General features: G+C 35.4%; 1 protein-coding gene across 2 annotated transcripts; it reads left to right on the top strand.

Moving 5' to 3' along the window:
• The first annotated feature begins 167 nt into the window (after positions 1 to 167).
• Positions 168 to 11988, top strand: LOC106066525 (GPN-loop GTPase 2-like). Of its 2 annotated transcripts, none has more exons than XM_056005682.1 (7): positions 168 to 260; positions 6316 to 6447; positions 7340 to 7599; positions 8145 to 8306; positions 9127 to 9252; positions 10598 to 10696; positions 10941 to 11988. In XM_056005682.1, exons 2-7 carry the CDS (start codon positions 6387 to 6389, stop codon positions 11139 to 11141), a joined length of 909 nt encoding a protein of 302 aa, XP_055861657.1. In that variant the 5' UTR covers positions 168 to 260; positions 6316 to 6386; the 3' UTR covers positions 11142 to 11988. The 2 variants fall into 2 exon arrangements, with proteins under 2 accessions (XP_055861657.1, XP_055861660.1); XM_056005685.1 differs by having other exon boundaries at positions 223 to 241.
• Positions 11989 to 21496: the final 9508 nt, after the last annotated feature.

Below are 21496 nucleotides of genomic sequence, written 5' to 3'. Positions count from 1 at the left end.
TAATGTTAGATCTATATTTTTTAAATATTTGCTTGTTCTCAAAATAATATTACAATGGCGATCATGAAACAATTTGAACAATTTAAGCTAAAACAATTAGCAAATTATTTCAAAGTTTCATTTTTGGATTGCTGTTGTACCGACGTAAATAAAAGGGATCAGCCAGCAGCTCAGCTAACAAATTTTTATTTTTTTAACTGTCAGAACTGTTGTCTATCCATTGTCTACACTAGTGCAGAGAGTAAGACGTTTTAGTAAGAGTAAGAGAATTTTAATCTAATACTCAGTAATAGTCTACTCTATCTAGATCTATGACTATCTAGATCTACTGACTACTGATCTAGTCTAGAATTTAGATCTACATCTAGAATAATCTAGATCTAGTCTTGATCTAGAATTAGAAGCTAGACTCTAACTCTATCTAGTAGTATCTAGATCTAGTCTATTTATTATAGATCTAGAATCTAGTAACTGTTTAAGTTTAAGAAACCTGGACCTGATTCTGCGTATTAGATAGATTCTGATAGATCTAGATATCTATCTATCTTAAACTATCTAGACAATCTAAATCTAGATTGTAGTCACGTAAACTAGTCTAATGACTAATCATGCCAATGCTAGATTAGAATCTAGATCTAGTAATGACTGTAAATACTAGTCATAGTCATTAAATAGTCACTATGGCGGAAAACATTTAATAAACAGATTTCCCATTGAAAATGCATTTTTGAATGTCAATATTCATTATCTCTGAATTTAAGCCACCTGTAACGTATTTTTTAGATCTGATACGTAGATCTATGTTTGTGTAAGCTTCATAAGCAACATTTTGTGGAAATTCGTTTTTATTAAGATTTTGTGCCCTTGTGAAATTCACCAAGTAGGCTATTCACGACAGAAAGGTTTTACTTATGGTTTTATGTGATCCCCTTTGAAAAGGTAAGAAACATATTATTTTTATAGTTATATGAAAAAAATTGCCTACTTATCATTAAAAAATGGTTGTTGTAAATGTTCAAGAAAAAAAAAAGTGAATTGAATGTTTCGTTTGTTCTAGATTTTAAAAAAAAATAGCCTCGATGCAAATACGAAAATTCGCTGTCGCGAATGTACGCTTTCCGATATTTATTTATTTACACTTAAATATTACCAATTTTAATTAGGAAACACATATTTTTATGTTAGAAATCATATTGCAATATTTTCGTACTTAAAAAAAGAGGAAAAAATATAAAAAATAATGTTTTATTACGTTTTTTTTATAAACCAATCGGAAGTGGTGTCGTCGAAAAAGCGATCTCAGTCCGAACTATCCATAAGACAATATTTTTTATATAATATTATTAACTATTAAGGTAATTATTGTACTTTAATACTAGGTTGTCGCATCCGCCGAACAACCGATTATCGAATAACCGGACGTCGGCAATAACGCACGCGTGCTAAACACTACACAGCGTGATGCCGCATGGAGATCGATATCTTAATTTTAACTTATATTTTATAATCTAGATCTAGATTATAGAATACCTAGATCTATAATAATAGAGATTAGACCTAGCCCTAGTCTAGATCTAGTGATTATCTACTGTCTAATAGAGACTAGATCTAGAAAAACTTCTACGACTACGGCGACTACAAGTGTTTTTTTTCCTTTGTAAATTCTTTTTACTAACGCCAAGTCAACCAAGATCGGGATCAAAGATTGGATTGTAGATATAGAATCTAAAAATCTAAATGTTTACATTAAAATTAATTACGGTATTGCTAGATTAGATCTAAAAAAAATGCTGGCCGGTAAAAAAATCGAGTGCTGTATCCCTTCCATTGTTTAGATCTAGACAGTAGATTTAGATCTAGATAGGTCTAGTACTAGTAGATCTAGACTAGGGCTACCAAAATAACGCAGATACTACATTTTTGTTTATCTAGACACTAGATCTAATAATACTTGTTATGTTTGTGATTTATAGATCTAGACTAGTCTAGATCTAAGACTAAATAGTAAATTCTAAATCTCTATAATAGTCTATAGATATAGTCAATATAGATAGATAGTATAGAAGAATAGATCTACTTATGACTTAAAGACATCGTTAAAAAAATAACAACAAACACATATAAACCAAATAAATGTTTTTATTTCTTTTCTCAGCAACATTTACAACAATACAAAAATTGAAATTATTTGAGATAGTAAACAGAAAACACCATGCAATTCTAGCTTAAGCCTATTATTAGGCTAATTAGGTCTAGAGTCTAGACCTCGGATGCCTAGATCTAGAAATTATGATTAAGAACTAGATCTATTTATATCTTGATAATATTTCATTTAATATTAGATCTTTTCTAGTCCAAAATACATCTATAACCTTTATCTAAAATTAATATTGATATAAATAGTATATAATACATACTGTATTTATGTAAAAAAAAATGAAGATAAATATAAGAAAAAAAAAGTGACTTTTTATGGTAGGGTGGGCCGAAGAGGGGGCTTATTTATTAGTTATAAATACATTTTAGAGTTGTTTGTTTGTTTTTTCAAATGTTCTATAAATATACTTTAATTTGTGACACAGTTTTATGTTAATAATATTGTGAATTTGTGAAATTCATGAAATATTGGACATTGGACATCTTCTGTGAATGGTGGATTTTTTACTATTAGGGGTAAGTGTGTTTGATCTCATTTTTTTATGTTAAATACTTGTCTGATGTTAATGAATTTACCTTTTTTGGATTCCTCTGTTCTTGGGCATTAAAATTGATACATATTATGTCAAAACTGATAATGGTTTTGTTATTCAGGATGATGATAAAGTATAATTTGCAACTTTTTTTTTACCAAGGGGGTGGGGTCTGGGGGGGGGCGCGCTCAATTAATAGACATAAATGTCTTAGAACCCTTGTTTATATATTTTTTTCAAATGTTCTATAAATATACTTTACTTTGTGATAAATTTTTCTATTAATAATATTGTGAATTTGTGAAATTCATGGATAATTGGACATATCTTCTGTGAGTGATGGATTTTTCATTATTAGGGGTAAGTGTGTTTGACCTCATTTTTTCAAGTTAAATAATTGTCTGCTGCTTCTGATTTTATTTTTTTTTTTGAATTCCTCTATTCTTGGGCAATAAATTTGATATATAATATGTCAATAATAGTCAATTTGAAATTGGTCAAAAAAATGGTCCTAAAAGTAGAATGTTGAGAGCTCAATTTGTTTTCCGCCCTATAGACTATTATAGACATACTGACATAGACATAGTCATAGTAATTACTAATACCTCAATTTTGAGAATAGATGAATAGATCTAGATCTAATTCTTGATGATATAGATTATAGAATGTAGAATAATAGATCTATATCATACTATCTAGTATATTATAATTTTATATAGAAAGATATTTAATATATTACTTTATTAGAATATAAATTTAAATTTCTATAAATCAAATAACAAATAAGAACATAAAACTAAAATGTTATTTAACCTTGGTTAGGCCAATAATAGAATATGTATCTTCTGTTTGGGATCCCTCAACTCAAGAAAACATTAAGAAACTGGAACAGACACAAAATAGAGCAGTGAGATTCATAACAAACGAATATTCACATTTGACTAGAGTAACACCTTTAGTAAAATCACTAAATTTAGAAAGCCTTCATGACAGAAGGCTCAAAAGTAAAGTAGCAATCATACATAAAATACTGAACCATAATTTAATCTTCAAATACAAAAACAAAATCTAATAAAATACTCAGAAAGACATATCACATAGGCACATTCCTCATCCTATATGCTAGGACAAATTTGTACAAATACTCCTTCTTCCCTAGTGCTATTAGAACATGGAATGGGTTGCCTGAGCTAGCCAGGAAAACCAGTGACTTGGCAGAATTTAAGTCATTGGTTAATATGCATAGGACGTAATCATCTTCTTTTTTGAAGTAACGTCTGTATTATATTTATATGATAAGATAAGAGATCTCCAAATTTTTATCAGTATTATTATAATATTATAGAAGTATATTATAGACTAGTCGACCCACCTGAAATAGCAAAATATACAAAAAAGTCTTGGAAATCTCCGAAAATTATTAAAATCTTTTGAAAACTCATACAAATCTCATTAAATATATGGACAAAATTATCATTTTGGGGTGTCATTCAATATGGAAAATGCCAATCATATGCGCAATAAAAAAAAAACGGCATTATGCAATACCCGTAATTGTAAAATCTGGTGAAAGAAGCTTCTCGCGCCTCATACTTAAGAAGAATTACTTGAGTTCAACAATTCTCGTAGATAGATTGAAACATTTCTTGATATTGAGCATGATCTATGTAGGAAATAGAATTTTATGATATTACTGTATGATTTTGCTACACTCAAGTCTCATAAAGTATTTCTGAATGAAGTAAAGAATAAATAAAATGAAATGCAAATATGAATTTATTTTCTTATGCAAACTCTTAATTTTTACTTATTATCCATATCCCTACCCTAAATTGGCCCCACGAAATCTGTTTCGTATAGAACCCTAATGCCCAATGGTTAAGTCCGGCCCTACTATTTAGTGCCTGGCGAATACAGAGTAGATTACTTGTCCCCCCCCCCTCTTTTTTTTCGTCGCTAAAAAAATATGTGGGGTAACTCTAGTCCAACTTACAGAAATAAAATGATCATCTTTTCATAACTTCTTGGTCACAATGGTTAAGTCTGGCCCTGCTATTTAGTTACGGGTGAATACTACTTGTTCTTCCCCCCCCCCCCCCCCCCCCCCCCGCCTTTTTTTTTCATCCCTAAAGTGGGGTAACTCTAGTCCGACTTGCAGAAATAAAAGAGTGATTTTTCCTTTACTTCTTGGTGTCCAAACTGTTGAGCCATGAAGAGAATATATATATAGATAGTGATAGATCATATATATAGTGATAGTAGTATAGTTACTATAGTAGATAGAATGCTGATGACTCGACTCAAGCCTCAGTTCTAGATTCTAGATCTTTCATCTAGTAGATCTAGATTCTAGATCTAATACTCACATGTCATGAGCTGAAAATGAGCATGTTTTTTTTTTGTCTGGTAGCATCCACTTCATTTTCATCTACATCAGTGATGCCTAAAATATGGCCCCATGCCACAATGCTATCCTACCCTTGATGTGATGCTATCCATCAGCATCTGCCTGAAATATTGGCACAAAGTGTTGAAAAAAGATGGAAAATGTAGACCTTGCTTTCCTGAAGTTGGGTTCTCATTCTTTTTTAGATGTATTTTTTGTGTTTTTCTTATTCTTATTTATATATCAATATTATTATCTTTTTCTTGTAAGAAAACACAATGTTTATGTTGTGACATAGGGCATGATGTCTCATTCTTTACATTTAGGGTTATATTCTTTAGTCTTTTTATACCTAGGCAACTATGATGATAATACCTTTTCATGTTATGTTACTTAAAAACATTCACACTCTTGAAATCAAACATGTTGGCTAAAAAAAAAGTAAAGATCTGTCCACTTTTCCAGAAGTTTCTTCATACACTCATGATACAGATTCCACTTTTGTTTTCTATCCCTTCTCCATTTCATTAACGTCTTAATGTTACATGGCATTTTCTATGTTCCATGTAACATTTAATTATGAAACCAACATAAACAATAGGGTCGTTCTTGATATTTCCAAAGACAAGATTGCTAATGAATTAAGTTACGCCTAACTAGTAGAGAATTAACTCTAGCGACAAAAAGAACAAATTTTTTTTTACAAACCAATACGAAATTTTAAATTGTATTAATGCACATTCTACAGCTGTGTATCATTATATATATATAGTTTTTGTATAGGTAATTTGTTTTGTATTGAAGTTAAATAGAAAAAAAGTATTGGGGGGAGTATTAGCTAACTGCACCAGATGAAACCAATCATGCATGGCTCTGTTGTCACTACCATATTAGGTCTAGCCTATTTATGTGAAATTGTAATTTAAATGTTCAGCATTATTAAATAATATTAAAATCAAAGTGTGAATGAAGTACAGATAAATATATATATATATATATATATATATACATATTAAATATATGATATATGAAACATTGCAGATTTAAATTGATTGATATTTAGGGAATTTTAAGTTTTAATTTTAAGTCATATTTGTAAGGTTTTGAAATTTAGAATCAGAGCATTTTATTAATAAAGTATGCATACATTTTTATTTTATTTTGATCATATTTCTAGGAATATTTTTCTTAATAGCTGCTCTGTTAAAGTATTTGACTCTTTATTTTCAATATTTGCAGGTATAATGTAATAATTTTTTCAATCATCCTTAAAATATAAATATACATTTGCTGTGTATTTTAAAGAGAAAATGACATTTGGTCAAATAGTTGTTGGTCCACCAGGATCTGGTAAAACAACATATTGCACAGGTAAAGTATGTCCTTTCAAAAATGTATTAAGATTTAATATTTACATTACTACAGTTTTAGTTCAATTGAGTGTGTACGCAGTAGTTCATTATGTTTAAACAGATTCCTTGTCATATGAAACATTTTACTTCAAAATGAACAAAGTACAGAACAAATCCAAGAACATAAAATTTGAATACTTAATTGATAAATTAAATAAGAATATTCACATAAATATTCAATAAAAATCACAAATAGAAATAACGTAAATAGATTTGTTGAGCCAGACTAGTAATATAAAACAAACCAACTGCATCAGTGATGAACAAAAGAACCAATGACTAATTAAAATTCTTTTTCTTAAATAGTGTTCTTTCTTCTCTTGCTAGCTTTCTTATAATTTCCCTAAATCTATGACATCACATGAATATTCTTAACCACTCCATTAGCTATTTGACAGTGAGGATATGACACAACAATTCTATTCTCTTTCCCAACACTATCAGACACTAGATGCAGTTTTTGTTTGTTTGTTGTTGTTTTTTTGGCCTCAAGGTCAGTTCACCCCCACAGTCTACTTAAGTCTACACACACAACCCCCTCCTTTCCATTTTCAAACGCAGCTTCTTACTTTTCAAGCTATTTTGATGTTCCTTCATAAAAAAAGTTATTTATAATATTATGGACTAAGATGTGTGGTAAAGTGTTTAGCTGCCTTGTTAAGTCATATTTTTTTTTCAGGATTTGATAATTTATTAAGGTTTACCCATTTCATATGATCTTTTGCTTTTTAGATACATATAATCTCAGTAAACTTAAGTTCTGATTAAAGTCATATTTTCTCTTGATCATATATATATTTTGTATAGACTTGTATACAACATATATAAACTATAGCTTGTCTCATTCATAGGTATGTTTCAGTTTTTAACTTCCCTAGGCAGAGATGTGGCAGTTATAAACATGGATCCTGCCAATGATTCCTTGCCGTATGCCTGTGCTGTAGATTTATCTGAGTTAATCTCACTTGAAGATGTCATGACACATTTGAGATTAGGTCCAAATGGTGGACTTGTTTATTGCATGGAATACCTTGAGAAAAACTTTGATTGGCTCAAACTCAAATTGGACAGTGTCAAAGACAAATATCTTCTGTTTGATTTCCCTGGCCAGGTAATAATACTCTTTGCAGTGTCAAAATAAATATAATTATTTGCTGGAAAGAAATTCTATATAGTTTGACACTTTAAATAAGACAAATTTTAAAATGCAAAGTAAGCAAGTTTTTGGGTTAGAAATTGGGTTTTATAATAAAGAAAAAAAAATTTATTGATAATTTATATGAAAAGAATTTATAACTTCATCTCAAAACCTATTACAACTAGCATTTTTATATCCCTAGACATGCTTCTATTTACTATATTTTTATTCCCATAATTAGTAATGAAAATTAAAAAATATTATGACTTATAGTCTTACAAAACTATTTGATATATCATACAGTAGGTCAGTTTTGGCACATAATGTGTTTCATCCACATTTTTTACAATGACTGATAGTGATAATCAAGGATCTGCTGTTTCATCTAGATACTGGTATCTTTAAAAATGAAATTATCACTTTGATTTTGATATGCACATTTTCATTTTTGAATTATTACAAATTTATTACTAATTTTTGTCACTATTATAAAAGTATTTTTCTTTGTTTTGTTTTAGGTAGAACTTTATACCCATCATGATTCAGTGAAAAAACTTTTAGATCAGTTAACAGCATGGGATTATCGTCTAACAGCTGTTCATCTGGTAGACAGTCATTATTGTTCAGATCCTGGTAAATTTGTGGCTGTACTCCTGTCATCTTTGAATACCATGTTGCAAGTGAGTTTAAAGAGATGAGTTGTCAGCTGTTTGTTATTTGTTCAATTACAGAAGCCCAAACACCACAAATTTGTTAATTTTATGCATTAACTTAATGTTAGTCATAATGGGTTCATTTCCATATTTTAAGAAATCCGCCATTAAAAACACTTGTAAATGTGTGTGAAATATGTTATTTTATTGTTTCCTTTGGATGATTTTTTTTTTAAAAGTTCCCCTTTCAAACTTTGTGGTCTACAAGGCAGATGTTGTAAAGGTCATCTGCATCTGTGGCCTACAGTTAATGAGGGTGTCAATTGGCCAGCTCAACAACCAACCGCCTTTACTTTTCCCCAACTAATGTTAGGTACCCATTAAAGCTGGGTGGACTCAGAGGCGCCCAAAGATCCTCGAATAAAAATCCCAGTCTTCACCAGGATTTGAACCCACGAACCCAGTTCGGAAGTCAAGCACTTTACCGCCTAGCCACCGCGCTACCATTGGATGATTTAAACTTTAGGATTATTTTCAAGAAATATAGATTTTTTTTAATGCTTTCCTACCCACCACAAGCTTCTTTTAGTAGTTATAATTAGATTCATTTCCACATTTTAAGAAATAAGCCATTAAAAACACTTTTTTTTGTGTGTTTGAAGATACTGTTCTTTTATTGTTTCTGATGGATGATTTAAACTTTAGGCTTATTTTCAAGAAATATATATTTTTTAATGCTGTAAAGAAAAAAATAAATTTGAAGAAAAATTAAATTTGTAAATGAGATCCATTGAAAAAGGATGAAACAAAAGTATTACTTTTTTTTTTAAATTTCTTTCAACTACAGTTGAGTCTGCCTCATGTCAATGTGTTGTCTAAAGCTGATTTGATAGAGAAACAAGGGAAACTGGCATTCAATCCAGACTTCTACACAGATGTTTTAGATCTTCAGTATCTGTTGGACATGTTGCAAGTATATTCTTAGCAATATTTTTAAAGACATTTAGAATATTTTTTGTTACTGTTTAATTTTGTCTTTGTAAATAAAAATAATTTGAAACAAAACTGAGGAAAAAAAACTTTAACAATTTAAACTTAGACTTTTTAACAGCAAAATCTATGCCTAAATATCATATTTCTAGCCTTATAAAGAAAGATTCAAAAGAAATATAAATATAGAGGATTTTTAAATTTGTGTTTATTTGAAAAATATTTTCCTAACATTTATTTGGGCTGAAGTTTTCTTGAACAAAAATATTTGTACAAAACTGTATATGAATATTTATGTAACAAATAGTAATGTAAAGAAGAGATAATTTTATGATATGGTAGACCAGCTTCTCCAGTTATTTTCTGGGAGGAACCATTATCTGTTGAAGCAGAAGTAATATTGTAGGGCCTAAAAGTACAATAAATAGAAAGGCATGACATGGCCTAAATTATTCTAAATATTGTTATAAACTTGGTGGTGGCACAGATGGGGGTAGTGGTGTGAGTGTAGTCAGCCGACGCAATTCGCCCCAGGCCAGCGCTAGACGAGCGGTCAACCGTGACGAGCTACTACGGTCAGCCGAGTCGAGTGTCAACAGGACAGTTCGGGAAGGATCGCCATCGTGAACAGATCTCAGGGGCGTCACGAGAGTTGTAGTCATCTGACCACCTAGAAACGTCGAGGGGCGTTCTGTCCGGTTCGAGAAGGCCAGTAGGGACCCTATATAAGAGCGGAGGTGTCGCAGTCAAGACGGTCGAGAAAAGGGGCTCAATACAGCAAGGTTCAGAGAGCGGGTTCACGACAGGAGTTCAGAACACGGTCGACTACAGCACGGTTCAACGGTGTGGTTCTGTACGGAGCATTACGACGGTTCAGTGCGGAGTACTGTCAAGTACAGTTGAGACGACCGGCGTCTTGATCTTGGTCTGTGATCGAGTCCGACACAACGAGCCCAAGTGTGTGAAGTCAGTCCCGAACTGTTGAACCCAGTGCAAGCCCGGAACGAGACGGAGAGGCCAGTGCAAGACTTGATACGGCGGAACGGTGTTATCGGAGAGATATTTGTTATCGCAGAGCTATTTGTACTGTTCTACGTGCTGCCAATTGTACAGTATTGGCTGTTATTTATGGACATTAAACCTTTACGTTATTTTGGAGCCCTGACTTGTCAAGTTCTTTAAGTTGGTGGTGTATGGTGCAGTTTGCAGAGAGCCTGGATAGTGAGATTCTTAACAATATTCACAGTGTAAACTACTATTTATAACAATAATATTATATAAGATAGTAATGAAATATGTATGTATTTAAATCAAATTATATTTCCTAGGATGACCCACTTTTACAAAAATACAAAAAATTAAATGAGGCACTAGTAGGGATTGTAGAAGACTACAGTTTAGTCAGCTTTATACCACTTAGTGTTGAGGTAAGCCACTTCTCTTATCTCTTAAATTTTAAAACTATTTACACAGCATCTAACCAAACTAGTTAGATCTAGTTGGTGAAACATTCAGACTTTAATTTTGGCATATCAAGACCCATTGAAAAAGTACTTATACTAATTTTACTTTGATTTCTCATAATTAGAATAAAAATGAAATAGGGATTGAATTTCATAGTTTTCAGTCCATTCTGATGTTAAATGATTCTTACTACGAGTTGTTTTTCAGGACAAAGAGAGCATGATGAGAGTGCTAAAGTCAGTGGACAAGTGTAACGGCTATGTCTTTGGTTCTGTGGAAGATAGAAGCCTAGAAGCTCTCATGTCCTGTGCAGTAGGAGCAGAGTTTGAATATGATAAAATCAAGAATGTGAAGGAAAAATACATGGACATTGATGAGGAGGAGGATATTATTGATGAGTACAGCTAGTGTCTCAGTGACAGCAAGTTAATAGACATATGAATATTTCCTAATTCTTTGTTATTGTTGGAGTTAAAGCAGTATCAAATTCAGACCAGCTCCATTTCTGGATAATTATCTGCTACACAGCTTGGAACTCCCAACACTAAGCGTCTCTGGTAAATAAAGAATACAAGTTTGGGCCTCTGCAAGTTTTCTACAGTACGGTATTAAAAACTGGCGTGTATTTAAAAAAAATATTTATACATATCAGTGTGATGGTGAGGTCCAGCTCAGATCGTTGTGTCTTATGTGAGTGTAGGAAAGTGGAATAAGAATGTATAGATAGTTTGTTTAGGTCATGTTATTGTTAATTTTGTTTTTGTCAATGGATATTTTCTTCTTATTTTACCCCTTAATTTTCCCTAACCCATGAGTTGTAATAATGTAGAAACATTTCTCAAATATCTATTGGAGGCTCTTCTTTTTTTTTTTTTTAAATTATGCAATTTCTGAGCTCAATTACCAAAGCAATCATATTTGTTAGAAAAAAAATCACCCAATTCTATTATAATAGGACACTAAAATGAGCCCTAAAATAATTATTTAGAAATTATTATTTTTTTTCCTTGACTTAAAATGACCAACCACATTTTTCTTAATAAATTATTTTTGTTTCTGGTCAGATGTTATTCATGTATCAAGGCCCAAACTTTTAATAAACAAAATATCTATGGGCCATAAAAGTGATATGTTTGTATTATGTATGGTTAAGATTCTAATAAAAAGTATCTCTCATACTAGTTCACAGATCATACTACTTATTGTTTGCATTTATGTTCATTGTAAAACTTCAAATAAAATTATATCTATTTGATTTTGTGTCACTAATATTATGCATATTATAGTTCTACAAAGTTATGTCTATGCTTTATTTACAAATTATGCAATGAAAAGAAAATTATTAATCTGCATAATACTGATAATAGATAACTATATAATTTTTTTATCAGTTATTGGATAATAGATTGTTCCGGATGTTTTGTGAAGAACAAATCAATGCCAATGAATATTTGTTTGCTCTTCTAACTTATATTAGATTTTATTTACATGCTTAAGCGTTGCAAGAAACACATGATCTTTAATATATTGTTCCGGTTTTTTAATGTAAATAGGATATAAATGCTAAATAAAAATATCTATACTGATTTATATTTCATTAACTATAAAGTTGTTCCGGATATTGTTTTATAAAAAATAAATTATGTCAAATGATTGTTTGAAATCGCATAATTGACTAATATTACACTTATATTCTTTGACACTACGTCACTATAGTTTATTTATCAATAAATGGCCGTGGTCGAGAGGTCAAGTGCGCTTGAACCTGGCTTGGCTTGGCTACATAGAAGGGGGCTCAAGGTTCGACACCCGACTCGGGCAGAGTTGTGTTTACTGAGCGCCTAAAGGCAGCACGGAAAATCAACTCCTAGATATCCCCTCCCCCCACTGGTCCACTCGTCCCGAGACATGACGTTAAACTGCCCTACTTCTTTTCTATCATTGTGTCTGCCTCCTCTTTTCCTAAGTCTGCCTTCATTGATCATCACACTGTCTCCTTAACTTTAAATTCTCACTACGTCCTAGACCAGTCCGTTTGCCGTGGACTGCGACGGGTAAGGGGGGATAAAGAGATCCTGGTGTTTGAGTGGTGGCTATCTGAGGATAAACCACAACAACACAATACTTTGGCTCCAAGTTCCCCTAGACCTGAGACCCAGATGGCCCGCTCTGGGTCAACCGGCTGGTCATGCCGAGCTACCAGCATAGGTCGTCGACCTATGCTGGAGGGTCAACCAGGGAGCTGCTGTATCGGACACATGTCCGATGTAGCAGCTGACTAAGTATAGCACCTGTGTAGCCCTGGCGGGCTCATTCTGGACATCCGAATGGCCCGTCCCCTTGTTGGACTCGATGGCGGATGGGGAGCACAGGTGCCGAATTAACAAAAATATATATGGACAAAAAAACACACACAAAACACAAGAAACGTCGAATTGATGATAAAAAAGAGGAGGTCCCAAAAAGCTGTGCCACCTGGCCATCATTTCTGGTGGTTAGGTGCACAGAGGAGGGGAAAAGCCTGACAAAGTTTAGCCCTTTTATTATCTATAAGGGACTCAAGTCAGTAGTGGGAGAGCCCAAGAGTGTGTCTAAGCTACGCAAATCAATGGAACTCCTTGTAGAAGTAGACAGCAAGACACACTCTGATGGGCTTTTAAGATGCCGAAGACTCTGATCTCCAAGTGGAAGTCATGCCACACAAGAGTCTGAACACCAGCAGAGGTGTAATCAGCTCTAGGGACCTACTGGAATGTTCCGAGAAGGAAATAGTGGAGGGCATTGAAGGAGTCACCCATGCCCGGCGCAGGGAGGGTGAGGAGGTCAAAACCGCCACTATTATCCTCACATTCGGAACTAGGACACCGCCAGAGTATGTGAAGGCAGGATACCTACGAGTTCCAGTGAGGCCCTACATAGCTAACCCCATGAGGTGCTTCAAGTGCCAGGGTTATGGACACGGCGCGGCAGTCTGCAAGAGGAACACTGTGTGTGCCAGATGTGCTGGAGAGGGTCATGAGGACAAGGGCTGCACAGCCCAGTTCAAATGCCCAAACTGTCAAGCTGGCCACTCAGCCTACTCCAAGGACTGCCCTGTGTGGATACAGGAGGTTGCCGTGCAGGAGTACAAGGCAAGAAACGGATGTACCTTTAGCCAGGCGAAATCGGCTGTACTGGCCCTACCCAAGGGCCAATTCGGTTTGACAAAGACCTACGCCCAGGCTGTTGCTAAGAAAGGAAGATCCATAGCCACACAGACGGACACATTGACCCCACCTCCTCCTCCTCCAACTCAGAAGAAAACACCGCCAAAGAACACACCTCTGAAGAAACAAGAAAGCCCTGTTGTCATGCTAAAGAACAGGTTCTCTGTGCTCGCTGATGAGAGCATGGAGACTGAGCAGCATGTCAAAACCAATACTCCGGGAGAACCCGGAGACATCATGTCTGACACAGGTTCTCCTCAGAGAACCCAGCCAGACACCCCAACCTCTACCGAGTTAGAGGTTGACCAACTCCCTAAGGGGAGAAATCAAAGCGGAGAGGATGCCCGAGGTGAGAGAGGAGGAAATAACCTCCGCTCTAACCAGAGGGATCTCCCCTCTCCAGAGAGAAAGACTTCCCCCAAAAGGGGGTTGTCCTCCTCTCCATCCAAACCCAAGAATAAAAATACCAAGGTCACTGGAATAAAGGGAAACCCCTCCGGGGGCCTCCCAAGGCCAAATAGCTCCAAGTAGGTCATCTAGAATAAGCCATGGATTCCAGAATTGTACAGTGGAATTGTAGAGGCCTCAAGGCCAATTACGAGGAAATGCAGCTACTGATGGACTCTGAGACTCCTGTAGCTGTCTGCTTACAGGAAACATTTCTGAAAGATTGCATCAGCTTCCGAAGCTACCGTGCTTACACCAAGAATGTTGAGGATGCAGAGAGAGCATCAGGTGGAGTCTGTATCCTTGTGAAGGATAGCATCCCCCATGAGAGGGTAGAACTACAGACCACACTACAGGCCGTAGCAGCTAGGATAACCCTTCACAAGGTTATCACTTGCTGCAGCCTGTATCTACCACCAGGCGCTCCATTAAACCGAACAGACATGGAGGACCTATTGAAACAACTCCCCCGGCCCTATTTAATCCTTGGGGATTTCAATGCCCATAACACCATGTGGGGATCCAACAATACCGATACAAGAGGTCGTATGCTGGAGTATATCTTCCTCCAACATGATTTATGCATACTTAATGATGCATCACCGACCTACTTGCACCCAGGAACTGGATCATTCACATGCATTGACCTCACCGTATGCGTCCCCGGACTTCTGGACGATTTTAAATGGTCAGTTAGCAATGATCTACGGGGAAGTGATCACTTCCCAATCATCATTACTAACAATCTCCCTTCATTGGGACGACCTCAGCGGTGGAAACTGAATAAGGCCGATTGGGAACAATTCCAAAAAAGATGCTCCGAGGATATCACAGAAAATATCCTCCATGAACAGAACCCAGCTGATACCTTTGCTAGCAAGCTACTAAGTATAGCCAGGAAAGTTGTACCCCTAACCTCTGCAAATCCAAAACGGCCTAGCAAACCATGGTTTGATACAGCTTGCAAAAGTGCTATTGGTGATAGGAAAAAACGACTGGCTGCATTTATAAAGAATCCTTCCCAGGAAAACCTAAAGCTATTCAGGATAGCTAGAGCAAAGGCTAGACAAACCATACGGTCAGCCAAAAGGAATTCCTGGAGAAGTTTTGTCGGCAGTCTGGATGCCAAAACTTCTGCTAGAGCGGTTTGGAAGGCAGTAAGGCGAATCAAAGGGAAAGAATCAAATGCAATAGTGCATTTGAAAAACCAAGGACGAACTGTCACGTCCCCCAGAGAAATAGCTGACTGCCTTGCATCCTCAATAGCAGAAAAATCATCCACTGCACACTACACGCCAGAGTTCCAAAAAGTCAAAACCAGGGAGGAAAGACACCCCATTGATTTCAGGTCAGAGAACAATGAAGACTACAACAAACCGTTCTCGCTTGAGGAACTGAGGGAATCGCTGGACAAGTCACACGACACAGCGCCTGGAGAAGACGAAATCCATTACCAGTTCCTCAAGCACCTTCCCGAACCCTCATTGGCAGTCCTGCTAGGGGTCTATAACTGTGTGTGGCAAACAGGCGCTTTCCCAAACAGCTGGAGGAAAGCCACAGTTATACCGATACCTAAACCGGGAAGAGACGGCTCTGACCCAGCTAACTATCGACCAATAGTACTAACAAGCTGCATCTGCAAAACCATGGAAAGAATGATTAACAGTAGGCTGGTCTGGTACCTGGAAAGGAATAAAGTGATCTCAAACTACCAGTGCGGATTCCGGCAGGGGCGGACAACAACTGACCACCTGGTAAGGCTGGAAGCTTATATTAGAAATGCATTACTCAGAAGAGAACATCTAGTAGCTGTATTCTTCGATATAGAAAAGGCATATGACACAACCTGGAAACATGGCATTCTACCTGACCTGGCGCTTATGGGGCTTAAGGGACACCTCCCCCGTTTTGTGGAGGAATTCCTGAAAGATCGAAAATTTCAGGTTCGAGTGGGCAACTCCGCTTCTGACACTCATGACCAGGAAATGGGTGTACCCCAGGGCAGCATTCTGTCAGTCACCCTGTTCAACATTAAAATAAATAGCATCATAAATGCGCTGTCCCCTGGCATAGAGTGCTCTTTGTATGTTGATGACTTTGTCATTCTCACTTATGGGAAAAACATGAACACCTTAGAAAGAAAATTACAGTTATGTTTAAACAAAATTCAGGGTTGGGCAAACTATAATGGTTTCAAATTCTCAGACTCCAAAACAGTTAGTATGCATTTTTGTAATCTAAGGGGACTACACCCAGACCCTGAACTATTTATACACAAAAAGAAGATCCCTGTCGTGAAAACTACAAAATTTTTAGGCCTCACCTTAGATTCCAAATTTAATTTTCTCCCCCACATTAAGGAACTTAAGAAGAAATGCCAAAAGTCATTAAACATACTAAGAGTACTCAGCCATACGGACTGGGGAGCTGACAGAGATACCTTGCTGCTGCTCTATCGGAGTCTAATTCGATCCAAGCTAGACTACGGATCCATAATATATGGAGCAGCAAGGAAGTCGTACCTAAAAATACTGGAACCAATACAAAATGCTGCCCTGCGTCTCTGTCTCGGCGCGTTCCGTACATCACCTATCCCAAGTCTCCATGTGGAGGTTGGAGAGCTCCCCATGGATATAAGAATGAAAAAGCTTGCAAAGCAGTATATAGTCAAGCTAAAATCCAACCCCACGAACCCTTCTTTTGACTCCATGTTTAACCCCCCAGAGGTAGAATTATACAATCGAAGGCCTAATGTCATACAGCCGTTGGGCCTTCGAATGAGAACCCATCCAAAATTTAACCCCACCCATTGACCTAATCTCTAAAATAGAAACCCCTCAGAACCCTCCTTGGCTAATGAATAAACCCAAATTAAATTTATCCCTCCTCAATTTCAAAAAAGAAAATACAGACCCAAGCATACTACAAGTCCACTTTAGGGAACTGCAGGAGAGCTACGGAAATTGTGGCACCATCTACACAGACGGATCCAAAATGGAGGGAAAGGTCGCGTGTGCCTGCTCCTTTCGGAACAAAACAATCTCCCGTAGACTCCCCGATGGCTGCTCCATCTTTACGGCAGAATTGCACGCAATATTGCTTGCACTTATGGCCGTAAAAGCATCAGAAAGGAGGAAATTTATAATCTGCTCCGACTCCAAATCTGCATTGCAAGCTTTGGGGCGGATGAAGACTGACATCCCATTGGTACATAAGAGCCTGAAGCTGTTGGACCAAATAACAGCCGACCGTAGGGATGTCACCTTCATCTGGGTCCCCTCCCATGTTGGCATTGAGGGAAACGAAGCCGCAGACAGAGAAGCAAAGAGAGCCCTAAATCATGCGGTGTCAGGAACCCAAATTCCCTACTCGGACCTGAGACAAAGTATTGCCTCTGCCACCTATCGAGAGTGGCAGAACCGATGGGAGGCTGAGACTCACAGTAAACTCAGGCGGATGTCAGGTGGCGGCCCACATCTAAGGGTCTGACAAGGCGTGGTAGCACGACCATGTCCAGACTTAGGATTGGCCACACCTACATCAGGCCCTCTTTAGTACTGAAGAAAGAGGAGCCCCCACTTTGTGAGTACTGTGACTCTAGCCTCACCGTGGAACATATCCTCGTTGATTGCCCCAGATACCAGGATGTCAGGGCGAAATATTTTAGAGTCACTAATTTAAATACACTATTTGATAATGTCGACCCTGGGAAGGTACTGGGCTTTATCCGGGAAGTGGGGCTATCTACGAAGATCTGATTTATGAATTTGTGAACATGCACTATTTACATTAGATTTTTACCAAATATTTAAATTTTTACTACCTTTACTATTTTAACTGTGAATGGACCTTGATTTTAATGATATGACTGTATAGAATCTGGCCCAGTTGTTTAGAGAGAGAGTAGTCCTTGAGGGACTGCAGGCACGACATGGCCTAAATTGTGCCGATGTGCATCAAATCAAATCACTGGTCCACAAAAGAGATTGGACCAAAAGCGCTCTGAGCATGCTATAAGCATGAAAGTAGCGCTATGTAAAGCTATAATAATAATAATTGTTCCGAATTTTTAACTGAAAACAAATTTATGTCAAATAATTTTATTTTTTTCAAATATATCGACAATAGGTTATTCAGGATTTTAAAATAAGAGTAATTTACTACAAACGATTATTGAAAATCGCTTTTAGACTTATTTTACAGTTAATTTTCTTGCCGAAACATAATAAAAGTTGTTTAATCGGTAAAGAATGTTCCGAATTTTGTTTCGAAAAAGAAATTGACCTACATTATCTTAATTTTCTTACAAATTGTCGCCAAAAATGATCCGAATTTTATATGAAAATCTAATAACGCTAATAAATGTTTGAAATCCCTCTTCTAATAAATAAAACAAATAATTTTCTCATTTACGAAAATTGGTTGTTCCAGATTTTTATGAAAAATAGTTTTACTCTATTTATGTAAAATCGCACTTCTCTCTTATACTACATTTAACTTTCTAGCTAAAACGTTAGAAAATCTAATTATCCTTAATATTATGCTCCGATTTTTAAGGAAAACAACTTCCTAACACCAAAGTACGGTTTGAAAAAATCTCCATAAGGCTATAGGTAGAGATAATTTTATTAACGGTATTTGATTAATCTGGAACTCTTATTTTCTCTCGCTATAAATATATAAACATCCAGAACAATCTATTATAGAAACTTAAAACTAATGCGATGTTTCGGAAGGCAAATTAAATTTTAATCAGATTTTCAATAGCTTTTAGTCTTTTTTTTCTTGCTATTAACATGACGGACAGACAGACTGACAGACAAAACAAAGAAAAAGCGTCTTTAATCCTTATATATATATATATATATATATATATATATATATATATATATATATATATATATATATCCCATCAAATGAAATGCTAAAAGAACAAACTCGGTTCACCAATGTCTATGATCCCTCGAGAAGCTGCTCGTATAAAAGACATTTTTAGTCTAACTAGGACGTGTGACGTAATGGAATTTTTTTCCTTTGACGTCATATGGAGTTAATTCTTTAAATGAAATGCTAAAAGATCTCACTCAGTGCACCAATGTCTATGAACACTCAACAAGCTGCTCGTATAAAAGACATTTTTTAGTCTAACTATAATAGGGTGTGTGACGTAGTGAATTTTTTTCCTTTGACGTCATATGGAATAAATTCTTTAAATGAAAATCTAAAATAACTCGGTATAGTAATGTTTATTAAATGATTAAACCTTGTAATGTGACTCGCATTTTAAAAATACATAATAGTTAGATTTAGATCTAATCTAGATTTTTTTTTTTTTTACGCTCAGGACCGGACACAACAGACTGCGACAACACATGTACTGGAAACTCAAAATTGAAACCAGTGAAATCTGCCCATGTGGAGTATCACCAGAAAATGCCGACCACGTCCTCCAAGAGGCCAGTATAAGACATTGGCCCCAAATCACCCAAATAGAAAGAAAACTATATGGAGAGCTCCCTGATTTGGAAACCACTGCGCAGTTCATCTCATGAATTGGTCTAGTCATATGAACACTCCAACATAACAATGAGAACGATGAAGAAGAAGAAATATGTCAATATTGCAATGTTATAAAACTAATGTACTATTTTAATATTAGCCTATTCATTGATTATCTAGTTTTTTAAAAATATAAATCTTATCTTAATTACATCTACATTATCCCAAATATATAATTTAGATCTAGATATCGTAGATATAGATATTGAGAGTGCTAAATTAGTACTTTTATTTAGGTAGATCTACATCTTTATTCTAGTTCCATTTAAATACAAATGCACAATAATAATAATAATAATAATAATAATAATCTTTATTATCCGTAAGGAAATTTGTCTTACAATTTGTGCATTACACCAAACAAAAAACATTATAACTATAAGAAACCAAAGTGTACATTCACACCAGACTCACTCATAATTTACATGTGACAAAGTTTATACCAGATTGTTCTTATTTAATGATTTGATTGCCAGGGGAACAAAAGAGTGTTTGTGTCTGTTTGTCTTTGCTATCGGTGTCTTGTATCTCTTTTGTGATGGTAAAATCACAAAGTCCTGACACAAAGGGTGATTCTTTATTTCGAGGATCTTGTTAGCTTTTTTATAGATGTTTGTCTCAAACAACTGCCCAAATGGGGTTTGTTTTTTGCCAACGATTTTGCCAGCAGCATTTTGGATTCTATTAAGTTTATTTTTATTTTTAATGCTCAGATTGCCATACCAGGCAGTGATATTGAAACTTAAAATATTGCAGATGTGAGCGTGATAAAACATAGCCAAGGCCTTTTCGCTAACATTAAACGAGGACAGTTTTCTTAGTAGTCGTAATCTTTGCTGCCCTTTTTTGCTGATATAATCAGTATTTGCAGTAAAATTTAGTTTATTGTCTAGGATAGTACCAAGGTATTTAAAGGTTTGCACAATTTCAATAGTCTCTCCAGCTACAGAAGCAATATCATTTCCCTTCTTGTCCCTACGAAAATCGATTATCATTTCTTTGGTTTTTTTTACATTTAATAATAAAAAATTATCTTTACAGTATTCCTCAATGTGTTCTAGTTCTTTGAAATACTCATTTACGTCTGAGCTCTCTGAGAGCAGGGCAAGAAGAGCCGCATCATCAGCGAATTTTGTGAAGGAGCAACAATAACTATCGGATTGAAAATCATTGGTGTACAAAATGAACCACAATGGCGATGTTACAGCCCCCTGGGGCGCCCCTGTGTTAACTATGCGTTCATTAGATATAACATTGTTTACCCTAACCCTCTGAGCTCTCTGGGTCAAAAATTCATTAGCCCATAGTATTATGTATGGACTAATCTGCAACGCTTTCATCTTTTCAATGAGTAAATGAAGTTGTATAGTGTTAAAAGCTGATGAGAAATCCATAAAGAGCAATCTTACATAAGTGTTCGGTAAGTCCAGATGTTTGTAGACACAGTTTAAAATATTTAGGATGGCATCGTCTACACCTTTACCCTTTTGGTAAGCAAATTGTAAAGGGTCTAACTTATTACAAAGATCATTCAGAAGAAACAATACCAAA

The sequence above is a fragment of the Biomphalaria glabrata genome, chromosome 1 (assembly GCF_947242115.1).
Source record: "Biomphalaria glabrata chromosome 1, xgBioGlab47.1, whole genome shotgun sequence".
NCBI classification, from domain to species: Eukaryota; Metazoa; Mollusca; class Gastropoda; family Planorbidae; genus Biomphalaria; species Biomphalaria glabrata.
This window is presented reverse-complemented; position numbering and strand designations above follow the sequence as displayed.

Coding starts and splice junctions, on each gene's coding strand:
- LOC106066525 (XM_056005682.1), top strand. CDS start 6,387: ATGACATTTGGTCAAATAGTTGTTGGTCCACCAGGATCTGGTAAAACA. Junction 6,448..7,339: donor TAAAACAACATATTGCACAG/GTAAAGTATGTC, acceptor TCTCATTCATAG/GTATGTTTCAGTTTTTAACT. Junction 10,697..10,940: donor TTATACCACTTAGTGTTGAG/GTAAGCCACTTC, acceptor GTTGTTTTTCAG/GACAAAGAGAGCATGATGAG.